Consider the following 16,930-nt stretch of genomic DNA (forward strand, 5'->3'; position numbering starts at 1 on the left):
GAATAAAACAAAATAAATCCAGAATATAAGTACTGGAAATTGACTGCATGCCCCTCCTGACGAGCCACTAAATATATGTTAGCTGGGCCAATATGTCAGCTGATTAGTCCTTTTTCTCAGATATATTGGTATTGATGTATCTGTCATCTGATAAGTAAGAAATTTCAGCACAGAAATACCAAAGATATGTTTGAAATAGTGTGTCTCCATTACATAATTTGTCCACCAGAGAGACATTTGTGTGTCAGAATTCTTTAAAATACCAATTTAAGGAATCCATATAAAAAACAGCCAATATATCACTCTTAAATACAGATATATGAACTAGATCAGCCTCAAATCAGACTAGCTACATCGACTGCTTGTTGCATCTCAGTCACAAAAACCTAACCTAGAAGCTACACCAATTTTGACAGGCAAGCTTTTTTCAGTGCCTCGTTGTGGCCCTGTGCTCCAGTTGCTGGCCAACTGTCTTGCTTTAAAGTCAAATTGAAAATGAAATTTAAAGAGTTCAGGAGAAGTTACCCTTTTTATTGTCCCCTCAAAACAGTTAAAAAAAAAAAAAGTTATTCTGTAAAGTCTGAAATCTTCAAATTACTGATGTAAGTGTTCTTTGTTCATCTAGTTTACCTCATGTAAAACATTCATGCCACCTGGAACTTAAGTCCTGTACATCAAGTCCAAGTTCCCATATAGAGACAAAGCTTCAGCAGAATAGGAGATCCACTGTTGGTGTGACCGGCATGGATAGCCTGTAACCTGCAGCATTGTCACTCTAGACGATACTGTGACAGCATCAGTCTGTCTAACAGCATCTTTTCATTTGTGGTGGCTGGGGAGAGTGGGCAGGACGCTATCACACATGATCAGTGAACCTCTCAGACCTAACCGCTCAAGTGTAGTTCAGCACTCGAGCTGTAGTCGGGAGTAAACTCCCCGGGCCAGTGTTAAGTGGCATTAATCATTCTAATCTTTGTCATTATCACCCTCAAGATCATCATCATTAACACTGCAATTATGACAATTATCACTGTATATCTTCATTATCATATCTACATCAAAGCTTCCTCTACCTTTAGCTTCATTGAGCACCAAGAGCACTATGTATAAATAAGTGTGAGCACAGCAGTCAGTGAAGGATGGTGCACTGCATTTTTATGGTGTTTTTAAAAAGCTGTGTTTGCCCTCTTGAACCATCAGCCATCAGGTGTATTGGATCCAAAGCAATATGTTCACCATAACTTGGAGCAAGTGGTTCAGTGAAATAGACAATGTTAATCGAGGTCTCGGTAATTTGCCTTTCAGATCTTAAGATGGGGCTCTACAGTTTGACAGTTATTGGCGGGAGAGGCAGGAAGAAAGTAGCGGTCAGGTTCTGCTTGGACTGTTTGGCCACAGAAGCTTTAAATTAGAAATGTGAAGGAGCAGGGGGGACACCAGGGAAATGGGACGGGCATTAATCTAGCGGTGCGCTCAGATTCATTCGTCTTTCCTTCCGTTTTGCGGTTTTGGCAGAGCTCGAGTGTGAGGAGGGGCTCAGTCTACTGTTACGGGCAAGCTGTTTGTTTGTGTGTGTGTGTGTGTGTGTGTGTGTGTGTGTGTGTGTGTGTGTGTGTGTGTGTGTGTGTGTGTGTGTGTGTGTGTTCGTGTGTGTGGCTGTGCTTGCTCTCACGTGTCTTGTGCACCTGTGTGTGCAAACAAAGATAATTCAGCGTTCTGCTTGGGAATGCATCAACGCTTTGTGTTTGGAATACCAGAGTGCCAAATTATACCATGTGAACGAGCAAGGGGGGGGGGGGTTACTGTGTCTGCTGCAGTCACTGGAAAGACAACATGAATCTCTCTGTAGTCCATGTGCTTTGGGAGCAGGAGTCAGGCTACAGAGAGAAAAAGACAGAGTGGGAGCATTTAAACCCCACCTGCTCTTTGCCCAGAACTCATCCTCCTCTATCAGCGACAATGTTTTATAGATCTGTCTAATCCTGAATTTAATAAACTCTGAGGTGCAGCCTTCTCCATCACCCTCTATTGCATCAGCAATAAAGAATTCAAAAGTATTGAACCAACCTCTCTCTAAATTAATGCTCTTGCTTCATATGACGCAAACGGGAAATACATGAATGATTCTAAACGAAGTTGTGTATTCTCTGACCCCTCTCTCTACAGGATTGGCCTTCTACTTCTGGGCAAGCCTCTGGACCGAGAGACTACTGATCAGTACCGTCTGGTTGTCACAGCCTCTGATGGCAACCCTGGAGGGGTGAGGCACAACCCACTTTATTAAACTACTGGCCTGATTCCTCAGGGTCGTCGATCCTCAAACATTTTGAACACGTTAAGCACAAATAAGATCTTCTCATATAAGCTTATTAGCTCGGAAATTTGGCTCACTGAACTCAAGTGGTTCATTAGCCTGGAAAATCCAATAGTGCGTTCAAGCTCACAGAGTTTAATACCCTATTTTTCACAGATTCATAAGATTTGTGGTAGCACTAGGAGTCAGCAGCGCCACTTCAGTGTGCCAAACCAATGCGACACCAGAATAATAAGGGCTGCCAATATAAGTCTATGTACTGGTATATACAGAGGGTCCAATGGAAAAGTGGTCTCAGATTTTGGACCCACTGTATGTGGAAATTTTATGATTTTGATTACCTGTTGATAACCATAGTGGGAGTTCTTTATGGTTGATAAAGGCAGTTGAAAAAAATGGCTGCTGTGAATACAATAGTCCAAGTGTTAGTTATTTTTCTCCATAGCGCAGATTTGTTCATTTGGAGTGGCGTTAGGGTTTGTAAGTCTATTAGTCATTTCCCTTTATTCAAAGTGTTATTACAATTACTAAGGCAATGGGCAATTACTACTCAGCAATAATATTAATGTCTTTCTTTCTGGCAAGTGGTAAATGCTCAATTACAACTACATGAGATAATTTTAAATTTATTTAAAATCCACCAAGTTTGCCTGTTTCCTGTTTTACATCTTACAGGAGCTACTGTAGTTAGCTATCAAAGCACTTTTGCCTCACAGATTTTGAACAGTGATGTCGTTTTAAAGGTCTTGCCCAAGAATAAGAGCAAGTTCAAATCACTATTGAAACTATTGGAAAGAAGCACTAGTGTTGTATTGCACTTTAGTTTAGATCAATGTTTAATTCTTAAACTGCACTTAAATAAGATTTGATGACTCATTAAGAAAAGAATTGAAGCAGCAGAGGCCAAGATGTCCAAACATTCAGTTTCTAATACATTTCCTACATTTCCCACAATGCAACAAATGGCTTTCTCAGACTTAACAAACCTTCTCTTGTGCCATAGAAGACCTAACAACCATTTTCACAGGCTGAGTTGTAATAACTATGCAAAATCCTTTAAAGGGCTGCTATCCATACAATGTCGGCTCTTTGAGTTTGTACATTTACAGAGCTGTCTTTGTAACTTAGCCTAGAGAAACAGCAGACACTATAACCGAAAGTGAATGCTGGCTGCTCCGTCTCCCACCGAGAGCTGATAATCATATAAACCGTCTTAATTTAATTAGACTTCACCTCAGTTGGCTCCGTCTTTACAGCTGTCTCTGTTCCAGGCAGAAGTGAAATGTGGTTTCCTTTTTAAGATGCTGTGTCTGATAGGTAATGAACATTAGCTGATGAGCCGTCACAGGAGTGATGTTGATTGCCTCCTTCTCACCTTCACACGCATAAACACTTGGAGCTACAGCTCTGTGTCATCTGTTGACAGACTGTGCGTGTTGGTTGAGTGGAGCTGTATAAGAAGCATGTGTGTGGAAGCAAAAATTTGTATGAATCATTAGTTATCATTCATTCTTTGTTTTATCCTTTATTTGTGTGAAGAGTATGAAAAACGTGTAGATGCTTTCCAGATGTTCTCAGGAGGCCCCCTTTCCTTAGGATGAGCATGATCTTTATAGAGTGCACAGCTCATGCATTGCTCTTTTTCCAGTTGGTTAATATTATGTTGTTTCTGGGCAAGTGGCCAATCATGTACTTTGGCTTTGTCTTGAAGAAAACAATGAATTACACTTGGTCCTTTGTTCAAAGAGATTCTCCCCCAAGTTTCAAGGTCTTAAGGTACCTGTATGCAGTATACTTACTTTTTCTCAACCACCAGCGTGTTGTGAGTTTATTCTCTCCAGAGTTTTTTTAAGCATGGCAACTTTCCCCAGCGTACATGCTGCCGGTGTTTTCCTATATGTGTGCCACAGAAGAAGACCAGTGTTACAGAAAAGAGCAAATAAATAAAGAGAGTGTAAGACGGGGCTTCACCTCACAGAAGGAGGCAGCCACATGCTGGTGCCCCTTTGTCCTAATATTGATGGACAGATTGTAAAAACTGACACCCGTTACCTGTAGAGTGTGTGTGTGTGTGTGTGTGTGTGTGTGTGTGTGTGTGTGTGCGTGCGTGCGTGCGTGCGTGCGTGCGTGCGTGCGTGCGTGCGTGCGTGCGTGCGTGCGTGCGTGCATGTATGTGTGCGTGCGTGTGCGCGCCAAACATCTTGTCCACAGAGTAAATTACTGGCTGACTCGTGCGGGCTAAATGTCACAGCTTGGACGAAATGCTGTCACAACAGGAAGTCGAAAGAGGGAGAGGGGTAAAGGGTTGTAGGTGGGTGGAGGTGAGGTGGAGTGCTGACAGGAAGGTTGGAAACGTGGGAGGGATCAAAATAAGCACAAGAGGAAAGAACAGAAGGATAGAGACACCGGGGGATGCAAATGTGTAATTAGCACAGAAATTTGGTAACTATGGAAACATGACAAAAGGCGCAAAGCAAAAGGCGCAAGCAAATCTGTACCTACACGTGCACACACCAACATTTCCTCACAATACTAGTTGAATTTCAACTTTTCGTCAACTCAAGCATGAAATAAATTCATCTGTGTGACCAATTCAAAATTTATATTCTCAACAGTACAAGCTGTGATCATAACTGCCAAGCAGACTAAGATTTCAAAAACTCAACCAGAGTTATCGGATGAAGCTGTTCCTCTTGTCCTCAGAGGAGAGAGTGCATGACTTGTAACAGCCTGATCATATCAGTCCCTGCAACATGGCTTCTGGTCAGGATTGTCACTTGAAAGGCGCAGCACCATCAGCCACCTCTGGATCTTTCAGACAGTGAAGACAGAAGACGAGACATCACAGAGCTCCATCTATTTTGTGTTAAATAAATAATAGCAGCTCATTAATCACAGTCGTGGCCATAGAGGTAGAGGTTTTGGCTTTGATAAGAACACCCACGCCATGATGGAGACGCTAATTGGCTTCAGGTCTTCTCTGAAATGAAAAATAAGCAGATCCCATCACCACACTGATGGTGCGCTGCCTCCTTTGGTGTCCTCAAGTTTTAGTAGCGAAAGAGCAAAAGAGGCATGGAGTGTGATGGTTTACAGCATGGGTTGCCGTGTCAGTTTGTGCATGAGAAGACTGATTATGTACGTCTCAGAGGCTCGAACAAAGAAAACAATGATGGTGAAGGGATTCCCTACAGACAGTGAGATGAAGGTTGCATTAACAAGGTCATTCACTTCATGATATGTGCCACCATAGTCTTATCTGCCAGGGAAACTTCAAACAGCTGTCTTCTTGGGAAGTATTATTTCTTGCAAGGGCCAACTCCTCCCATAACCCTCCCATAACCCACCCATCCCTTTTCCCCCAAAGGAGACAATTTCCACCATTATTTGCATACAGCCTTGTCCCAGTGCACAGAGATTACAGATTGTGCATATTCAGCCATTTTTTTATCTTGATTTATAGTAGTGCTATAAGTGTATGTACTGTGTCATTGTTTGAAGGTTAGCGGTACAATGCGACATAGTGGCCCTGCAAATGAATGAACACCTCAGATGGTGCTGGAGGGGATTTGCCTTGCCCTGGGAGCTTTGAGACCAAACAAACCCACATAAAACACTCCTCTTTACACAATAGAGATACAAGCATAATTCAGCTTACTGTGAACATGAGTACAGTATAGTGTACAACTATGACATCCTCTAGTGCCATAAAAAAAGGCCATCATTGATATGTGTTTGTTGAGTAATTGAATTCCACATTCTTGGCGTGTTGAACCTTTGCTCTAAAAGTAAAACTAGACTCAGAAGAAGGAAGATGCGATGGATCTGATTTTGTGCTTTCATGCCCCAGATACTCGGTCACACAATCTTACAACCTTGTGCAATTTGCTCTTCATGACTTGTACCATCAATGCATTTGTACCAAGAAGAATACAGTTCAGCACGCTTCACATTCTAAATAGACATGTATTATATGCAAAAAAATAATTTATATCTGTCAATGTTAAAAGTTCAGAGCTTCCTTTTAGAACAGAGTTGTTCTTGTGCCTTTGCAAGTAAAGCAGTCGCGTTGGCATTCAGATTCCACATAATATCAGTATGATAGTATGTAAGTGCTTGAAATTTTATACGTCCACATATTTAATAGTGATATCATTCACTTTCGCAGGGGTTGGTGCACTGTTTTCTACATTGTTTTCTATGTTTTAACAAGACTAAGAGTATATATATACAGCCACATGCCGAGTGACTCATGAGGGCGACAGGCATTTTTCAATTTTGATCTGATGATGGCGCTAAATATAAGTCGGAAGATCACCAAGAGTTATTACACTTCATCCTGACGATCCTTGGCAATCCTTCCGACAGTTTCAAGACATTTCAATCTTAGCCATGACTGTCAACCTCAGGGTGGCACCAGAGTTTCAGGGGATCAACAAAAGTCTATGGGGTTCATCATCTGAGCACCCTGGATATCTGCTCCAAATTCCATGGGATTGTGTGAAATGCAAGATAAAGACAAAATAATTGTCAAGATATTTCACAAAAAAAAAAAAAAAAAGTCAACCTCATATTGGTGCTAGACAAAATGTCAGAGGATCACTAAAGTCAGTAGGATTCATCCTCTTGGGATCTGTAGATTTGATCAGTGTACCGTTATAAAGTTGGCAGACATAATCATAGACAGAAATAGCAGGAGTGACTATGTTCCACTTATAACAGCATATTTTCCCACTGTTTGCAGTGTTAGTATAGCAATACTTTTAAGGAGAGTATATTTATTGCATTTGCTTTGCTTGTGACAGTGACATCTGACAGGAATCTGAGTAAAATACGCATTAGCCAGTGCCAACTACAATAACTGAATAAGTCTACCTATACCTCTATACAGTAATAAATGTTGATGAAAACTTGACCAACAGTACATATGCAATGAAAGGGTGTTTAGCTGTTTATTAATATGATTTAAAGGTTCTACCAGATCTTCCAGGCTCACTTTTCTCTCTGACAACTAAAAAGTTTTACAGTAGTTTGACCTACAATTTGAAATTTCAAAACACTTTTTAACATCTAGGGTACAGGTATTGTTCTAAATTTGCTATTTTTATTAATATAAAATAGGACATTGTCCATAAAATAAGAATTATTTATAAGTCTAACAGTGCACCTTGCAGGGTTTGCTGCAGCGAAAACCCGTATCCTTCTTTCCTAAACTCATTGCTTAATTAGTAATTAATCTACAGTGTTTGCATTCAATTTTTCTGGATGGTTGATCTTATCACTGCAAACCAGTGCTAAAATCTTTGTTGTTTGTTATGAAATTGGTTTGAAATGCCACTTTCCTGGCATTTTTAGGAATGCCCAGTTAAAAATGTCTACTCATGCAGAACTACAGTAGATTTTTTGTTAACCAGTAATAAAAGAAAGGCCACATTTGTTTTTATGCATCCTGAAAACTTATGGTCACACTCATAAAAATATATCACTTACTAATCTGCGCCATTTCTCTGCAGCACCCCAGTTATCATTTTTGTCTTTAAATACTATTTGTTAATCTTAGTTCTGACAAAGTCAAAAGTACTTTTTAAAATCATTTTTTTATTGGTGAGTTTTTAGCATACAACCTTGTTTAAACCTAATGCTTTTCAAATTGCTACTTAAGCATGAGAGAATCTCATTTTCCAAAGTCATCACAAAGTCGGATGATATTGGCCAAAGTTAGTATTGTGTTTCCGCTGTGTTTATGATCTCTGTATTTGAATACTCCATGTAAAGGAACACTGAACAACACTGGTCTTTATTGTGTTTTTTTTTCTTTAGACATCCACCACCACTGTGAACATCGTCGTCACTGATGTCAACGATAACGATCCTGTGTTTAACCTCACCACACCGACTAATTTTACTGTGCAAGAAGAACAGGCCAATTTGTTCGTAGGACAAGTCAGGGTAAGTGTAATGTTTTATAAGAATTGCTTCTTTTTTTGTTGTTCTTTTGAAATAACTAAAATGCTGTTTCCCAAACCTCTACATATCCCTCCCTTCTTCAGGCATTTAGATCACTTGTTCTTTCCACTGTTGTATATCCAGATGTTTTGTTTAGGACACAGAGCCATGACTGCACCTTCAAAAATAACCATTTGCCATTTTGATCAATCTTGTTGGACAGATTTTTCACCTAAAGCTGTTGACTGGCTTAGTTCAGCTCCACTGAGCTGCCAGATTTTTCTAATTACTGTTGTAGATTAATTGGCCTGATGTTTGTCAGTGGATTAATCATGGAATAATGACGAGACACATCCTCTGTCAGTATGCACATAAAGTGCATACCTACAAAGTGCTGGATGGAGCAGTAACATCCATTGGCCTTGGTTTTTTTATTGCCCCTATTTCATTTTCACTCCCTGAAACAAATTTTGAAGTTAAGTTTCAAAACAGCGAACTAGGAGACATTTGGGAGATCTGCAGGTGGTTTGTTGCACTGCTCCAAATTTATAGATTGTATTGTCAAATCATGGAATGAGTTTTGCCTGGGTTTGGATGTTGTCTTCACCACTATGCTTTGATGCATAATAAAATAGAATAATTATATGGGAGATAATTAAAACATTATTTAGATATTAAATTAATGTAAGCAATTTGATATGACTTACCCCATCTTATGTGCATGTGCAATTGATTGCGTTGTTCTTGAGTCACTGAATTGTACTGTTTGACATACTAATGTACCTGTGATATACCTCACAACACTGTATCTCTCCAAAACATCTTCATCTTCATTTCAGGTAGATACAAAAGTGTGTGGTTTTAGCCTTTTAGCAATTAAACACTTTAAATAGTTTTGTGATGGCTTCAGAAACTCATCAAGTACATGTTGATTAGATGTGCCATTTCAGTTCCTTGTCAGGTCCTTGTAATTGCTTATGGAAACAAAAAAATTGCCAAGTGTAAATAGGCACTTTCGGTCAGCTTCCAGGATATATACTCTCAGCATTAGTCATGCCATTACATTTTTCAGGGGGTAATAAAATGGACTACCAGTAAAAGTTACGAGTTTATGAACTGTGAAATAAGACAAAAGGACATATGAAGGAAGCTTGGTGTTTGCATGAGGTAAAGCTACCTCTAGTCTCAGTCCCGAGTGTTTCCACAGTAATGCAGCCAGCAGCTAGATTGGGGCTTAGCTCACACTACCGTCTTTCTTTCTCTCCCCATCCTGCCTCGCAAGGTTTTCTCAGCTGGCGCCTCGCCAACTTGAGCTGAGGTTGTGCCTTTCTGACTGAAAAGAAAAGTACATTAAAGTACTTAGCTCAACACAATCCTGCTCTCCATGCACATGCACATAGAAAGGCTACAGCTTAGCCTGCTGTAGCTGATCAAGAGTGGATGGGGCCCTTTTTCTTTTTTCTTTTTTTTTCCAATGCAGCACGGTTCCCTAAAATCTCTGTACTGTAGACAGTGAAAATAATGGTTCAGTGATTACATTATGTAACAATATCATGAATTGGACATGTCATTTTCACATTTTCATCACATCAGAAAATTTGCTGATGGTAGACTATAGATACCCTTCAAATGTCTGTTTTGCTCCCTTTGAGCAAATTCTACCAGAAAGTAGTGCTCAGCATATCTATGCAGATGACACCCAGATATTCTTTGTTCTTTCACCAAATGACTATTCTTTTATAGGCTTACTGTGTCAATGCGTAGAGCAAGTAAATTAATAGATTAGAGTCCAGCTACATAAAGACAAAATAGAGATGCTGTAATTGTGCTTGTCAACAAGGAGGAAAGAAGTTAGTCCTTGGTTTGATTCTTTCAGCGATAAAGACTAAACACCATGTTGAAAATCTTTCAGCAGCATATCAGTGCCACAACCCAAACAATCTTTTATCATCTCAAACAAATGGCAAGAATTAGAAGTTCTATGTCTTTATTTATCCCTTCATCTCATGCTTGATGCACTGTTGAGCTAGTCTGTCCTTCCAAAAGCCACTAAATTGCAGCCCGCTCAAAATGCTGCTAGAATTCTAACAAGGACCACAAGAACTGAGTACATTATGCAACTTTATGGCTTATGGCATAAATATGGCAAAATGGCTGATGGCATAAAAACATTTCTGATATGCTTGAAGAATAAAAACCCAGTAGCTCCCTCAGATCTTTAGGAAGGAGTTATCTAGTAGTGCCTAGAGTCAGAACCAAATGCAGTGAAGCAGTATTTAGCTTCAGTGCTAGATGAAAACTTCCTTATATTCTTCAATTCTCCTCAACTTTATCCACTTTCAAATCTAAGCTAAACCTATATCTGCCCTTATACGATCAATTTACTACTCTGAAACAGTTCGATAACAATACACAATATATAATCCTTTTGTCAAATGTTCCTTTTATTTTTATTTGATTAATTGAATTTAGATTTTCATTTCCATTGTCATTTTGAATTTCCTCTGTTTAAAGGGTGCAATAGAAAAGGGTGTCTTAATCAAGCAAGAAATACTTCAAAATAAAAATAAATTTGTTGACACGCCAGCAGCTGGACACAGTTATTACAGTTGAAGACCAGTATATAGAAGCACACACCAAACCAGCCATAATGCCATGAATCACAGCCTGTTTCTAGTACCCCCTTTATAGCTTCTTTCTGGTTTGTGTCCACTTAATCCTTTCATGGTGGAGACACATGTTCCTTATTTCTCATGCAAGGAGCACATATTGAATCGCATTCAAAGAGATCATGTTCATTGCAAAGTATATGAAGAGACCATACCCTGCAGAGTGGGCTGTAACACAATTGTTAAGTGTCTTTCTCTAACATTTTATTTATAGTTGTAGACAGGGTGCAAGAGAGGCAGTCATACTTCATAATAGCTCTGGGCTCTTAGTTGAATAAATTTACCTCATTTCAGCAACAAAGATGTGGCATTTAGATTCTAAGTGCCAATATAAGTGTATATTATGTATGTATGAAAACGCCCCTTTGTCACATTTTTTTAACTCACACTTGCCTTCATTAATTCAGCCGCAAGGTGCACAGGTAGTCAAGAGGGAGAAACATTAGGTAGATCAAATGTTGCTTTGTTAATTAATAATAAAGTTTATCTAAGGTGAAAACTACATTATTGTATAGGGAAGGAGATGCTGCTGCTGAGATCTGTCGAGTTCACATACCGGGGGTCACACGTGACATTGATGACTTTCCAAACTTCACGTGCTGACGGTGAAAGAGAAAATGGGAAAAGCAAAAAGTTGTGGAGCCAGAGCATCATCACTTAACGTACGCCATTTAAGTGTTTCTCTGTGTTTCATCACCCGTCCTGATAGGCTGACAAATGCTCTCTAACTGCTAGCTCTCTTTCCGCGGGCTTGAATAACGTCTTGTGATGTGGAGATTTTTTTTGAAGAGCTTTGTGTACAACTGCATGTCTGTTACAAGTTCTTCTTTCTTAGCAGTTGTTGTCCCTATCAAAACGGTAGCCTACAGGTCACTGTCACATGACATGCTAAGTAAAAGTCAAATGGCAGATGAAAAATGAATAAGATAAAGATCTGAAGATACTGTACTGTCTCCTCAATAATTTCACATTTAAATGTGATGTGTTCTGTAATATCAGTTCTTCTTTTTTCCTGTTGCATCTTGAATTTACCTGGAGGGAGTAACAATGCTTCAGGCAATTGCCAAAGGTGAAGATGGCTGCAGTGCAAATGCATTATGCCATTAAGTGTCTTAATGCTAGCCCTGAAGCATTTTGGATTATCGTAATTGGAACTGGTTCCCACCTGTTCTTATTTTACACACACTCACATAGAGTGGAGACGATTTACTTGGTTATCACAATTGACAGCACTGCTGGTTGCGCTAACAGAGTCATTTGTTCTGTGACTGACAAATCCTACACCATACAAGCCCATTCTGTTTGCTCATAACAGGGAGCTATAATCTGAGCATGCAGATGACCGGAGGACAAATGGATTAGCATTCATGTCAGACACGTCACGGAAGCATCATGTAGATTTTTTGCTAACTGGAGAGGCTGTTGAACTTAACGGCATTTATTTTTTTACCAAGCAGATACCTTGATAAATTTTGATGGTTTTATCCTGCTACCAACTGAGCATTTCACTTGGTTAATGCACATACCTTTTTTTTTGGACTTGAGAGGAAGACATCATCATTTAATTTTATGTTTGAAAATACTGTGCCCAGGGTAAAATGACACATCACTCCGCCTGCAGTATAAGTGGGCAATTCAGACAAAATTTTAGGTTTTTTGCATTCATCCAAAGCAAGATGAATGTACCCTTTTTGCAAATGCAAAAAGACCAAAAAACCCACTGGACCCAAGCTGGCAGCGCACAAAGGAGACAAATTTCTACTACTATATATCAGAGGTCTGCGTGGGCCTGTTTCTTAAGACTGCACCCACCTGCTCAAGCTGCTTTTTGTGCTGCAGCCACTCACCTGCAGGATGTTCTGCCGCTCACAATCAGATGTCTGTGCCACTTAACATCACCAAATAACCAAACTTCTGGGTCCTGACTGAAAAACTCCCATAACTAATTCTTCATTGTGAAGAAGACTTTAGCTATGGTTTCGAGACTATTGCCAAATAGTGAAAAAAATGAACATAAAATATTTACGATAATTTGGTGGTAATAATTTGGATGAGCTATAAACCAAAGGCTATACAGTGTGCACTAAGGCCAGGCTTTACAACATGACCTCCCATGTTTGTCATGTCAGAACCTGTGGGCTGCCCTGTGTAGACCTCCATAGTACATACAGCACTTTGTCTATTGATGACTATAGAAATATACAAATTTGTTATTTGATTTTATTGACTGTGAATTCATTGGATTACACCCTTTACAAGGCAAGGAGGAGTGAGAATTTTTGTTATGTTAGCACTGCAGGGAAGTGGTGATCCATATGCACATATTGACATGATGTGCTTTAGTGATGTTTTGCGAAGGATAAATGTTGAGGTCCAATTTTTAGCCCTGGCTTTGAATATTTGACAGGCACTCCATGTACAACAAATTGGGGGCAGCTTTTAGCAGCCATATGTGGACTTCTTTCCCCCCTTTGTGCTGCTTTGTCCTTACTTGCACTGAGGTTGAGCAATTATTTCCAAACAGACAGATGAAATGAGACTTGATCTCCCTCTGTCTTTTTTTTTCTCTCCCCCTTCCCCTCTCTGTCTCTCTCTCAATTACAACAAAGAATTACCACCAAGCTGGTGACAGTTGGCGTGTGAACACACAAATGTATATACGCAGGCATAATAATGACCTGTCGTATCCTCACAGGAATTAAACTTTGTAATTTGCCCCACAAAAATCATATCACAGAGTAGCAGCATGTGCCTCTCTTCAGCTTTTCATTTCTCTAACCATTTTCTTTTCTGTTTTTATTTTACTCTTTGTATTTTATGAATGCCATACATGCTATTAAATTGTGATTGAGCTTGGGATTTCCTTTTACATGATAGAGGGCTCTGGCCTTTCAAACATGATTACTCATCAGTTTCTGTCAGAGACTCTCATCTCAATATGAGGAACAGGATATGAGCCTCAAATGTGAGAGAGTTGTTATGGTGTGGCTGCAGCACTATAACTTACATGGCTTTCTACTTGGAGCCTCTGTAAATACAGTATGTAAGATGTTTGGATAAAGTCGAGGTCTAATGGATCATGTAATGGATCACATCAACCTCATAGTTTGCCTAAAGGGAAATACCTCTGCATTTCAGTTTTGAGTAAATCTGTTATTCATATGCTGTGTATTGGTGAATATTTATCTCTCTCTGCTATTATTGATGAATGTAAATGGATTCTCAGTGTTTCCCACAGGTTGTCAGTTTAGCTCAGCAGCACCAGGAGGGAAAGGGGCTTTATTGATGACTTTAGCAATGTTTCATTCAGCGAGCCCACTAACTCATTTTTTTTGTCCCACTCCACAGTAAGATAATGGTTATTGCAACATTGGCCGACTATTACACTTCCATCTGATCATCCATGCTATATTTCAGTGTCCCTGTAATTTAGTTTGTGTTGGCTCAAACTACTGTTTCAACAAGTGCACATAGGCTGGTGCAATGAATTATCTTTGTAGTTGTACTTGCTTTGGGAGCATTAAATGGTGATTGTTTGAAATGAGACATCCCCCAAACTGAAGGTGTTGTCACTGTCTGATGGAACGTGGTCAGAGATGATGTGGTCATTGTCTGACGTGTCTATTGGCTGGTCACACTCCTGAGCCAGAATTTCTGCGTATGGCTTTTTCCTGCTGCTATTGTGGGAGTGCACTTATGCTCACTGTCCCTATGCTGCCTTTAGTCACCCCCCTAGTTGAGGCAGTAGGTCTATGTGACACCTCCATGTTTGAGCTGGCAGGCTCACTTGTGTTTCCCCTTGCCTTGGAAATGACCATGGTTTCACAAGCCATCTGCATCATCTTCCTTATCACATGCATTGAGCGTTTACCTTGATAAGTCATCAGTACAACGTGGGTGTGTAGCTTTTTATATACATTCTATGGTGTCTACACATGGATGAAAGTTCTGTAAGAACAAGGACTTGAAGATGGAGTTTTCATCCAAGCCTTTTGCATTCCTGTCTTGAAAGAACGCATGCCTCAAACATTTTTAATAATCTCTGAGATGCTCACGACAAGAATGTTTAATTTGGGAGGCTTCAACCATTGATGCGATCTCATCAGCAGTAAAAGAGAATCCTTCTATTAGTGCTTGATGAAGCTCTTTGTGGTCATTTCTGACACTGGGGGGTAGTGATTGTATAAATGTATGGACAGCTTTAGAGCTTGTCTTCCACACAAATTTAATTTTCTCCCTTTGGATTCCATGTGGCAAGTCAATTAGGTTGTGGTCTAGTTCCCTAAGGTAATCATTGATGCGGTGATCACAGTTGTCTGTGTCAAACTGTTCCATGTCCATAGCTATAAACTCAAGCACTTCAAGGGAGGGGCACTGTGAGGTTCTTTCTGAAGTCCCCCCCATTGGAGGGATGAGCACAGATGAATGTGGTGTGCATCAGTGGCTGAGAAGAACATGAATATCCTCTAAAGGATAAACTACATATCTTTTCAGTGTCTGGGTCAGAAAGATGGGAAGTCAGGTAGCTGTTACCGCTTTCTCTCGGTGGAGGTTGAGGGGCTGACTTCAATACCAAGGACTTAGAGTCAGTTTACATCTTCTGAGTGGAGGGGGAGTTAACGTTACATTAAGCAAGGAGTGTGAATTGGAGTAACCGAACTCACATTCACTGAACAACTGTGGTGGGGCAAGATGTTCTGATCTAAGCCTTAACAATTCCTCCTTGTGTGAGCAGAGATCTAACTAAGTGCAGGTCTTCTGAATAGCACGTGGCTTTCTTATTGGCTGTCTGAACTTTGCTGAGGAGACAAGCATTTTGCTCTCTGAGGATTTTACCTCGCCTTTAAGGGCTGCTTTGCTCTGAAAAAGCAAAGCGGGTTTGCCTGTTCAGAAGCAGGCATTTGAATGGACTGAGGGCAAACACAATAACAGAGCTCTGATTATTTTCTATCTCTCCAGGCCACAGATCCAGATGCAGGGGCTAATGGCCAAGTGCGCTACCGGATTGTGAATCATCCTGACTTGTTTATAATCAGTGAAAACGGCAGTATCTATACAAGAGTGCCTCTGGATCGGGAGCTTAGGAGCCAATATGACCTGGTGGTAGAGGCCTCAGATGGGGCAGTGGATCCACGTCGGACGACCTTGACCCTCTCAGTCCAGATCACAGATATTGACGACAACAGCCCAGTCTTTTCCCAGCAAACGTATGTGGTGAACGTACCTGAGAACAGCCCTGTGGGAACTGTGGTTCTCCAGCTAAGCGTAAGTACTTCTGTTTGTGTTTATCCATCCCTATATGTCTCCTGTCTCCGTTTATATAATACAGCACAGGCACTTCAAACAACTGTTGTATTAACAGACTTTTAGCATATTTTAAATTCAAGTGCAGGCAATTTAGTGTTTAAAATGTCAAATGCTTCTAAATGGAAACATTTACACAGACAGAAACATACACAGCCTTATATACGCAGCAGAGAGATACATTTTTTCTCCTATCATGACAGCTCTCTAGGCATTTTTAGACAGAATAAGACTTAAAGCTGGATTTTTGAAGTCATAAACAGTCTTTAGCAGAGGATAATTTTTCATCTTCCCTAACAAACATTAATAAATGCACAAATGCAGAAGAAACGTTTTAATGTGGTGGCATCTGTCTTTAGGTAGAGTCACCACTGTCAAATGTCAGTGCACATGTTTGCACTGAAGGGAAGTATAGAGAAACCCTTTGCATGCAGAGAAAACGCAGAGCAGAGGGGCGAGTAATTGCTGGCATATTGTGAGTGACAGTTCTCAGTGAGGGATAAAGTTGGAAGGGAGAGTGAGAAACAGCAGGGTTGAGGGTGAGGGGTGTGAGTGACAGTGTCACTGTGACACCATTAATCTCCTAGACAACGACACCTGAACTCTTAAAGGATGGGGTGGCTGACAAGACACCTAAAGAAAAAAAGTGAGACAGTGAGAGAGACTTTGAGAGGAGGAAGAGGTTGAGTCAGAACCT

The 16,930-nt window shown here is 40.2% G+C and overlaps 1 protein-coding gene across 1 annotated transcript in view; it reads left to right on the plus strand.

Annotated features, from left to right (window-relative positions):
* pcdh15 (protocadherin related 15) overlaps positions 1 to 16,930 on the plus strand; it is a 137,750-nt gene that overhangs the window by 61,448 nt on the left and 59,372 nt on the right. The window contains exons 18-20 of the mRNA XM_022763554.1: positions 2,167 to 2,260; positions 8,135 to 8,263; positions 15,889 to 16,194. Coding sequence (XP_022619275.1) covers positions 2,167 to 2,260; positions 8,135 to 8,263; positions 15,889 to 16,194 — 529 coding nt within the window. The remainder of the gene's footprint in view (positions 1 to 2,166; positions 2,261 to 8,134; positions 8,264 to 15,888; positions 16,195 to 16,930) is intronic.

This window comes from Seriola dumerili, unplaced genomic scaffold (genome assembly GCF_002260705.1).
Source record: "Seriola dumerili isolate Sdu_G_001 unplaced genomic scaffold, Sdu_1.0 BDQW01000478.1, whole genome shotgun sequence".
NCBI classification, from domain to species: Eukaryota; Metazoa; Chordata; class Actinopteri; order Carangiformes; family Carangidae; genus Seriola; species Seriola dumerili.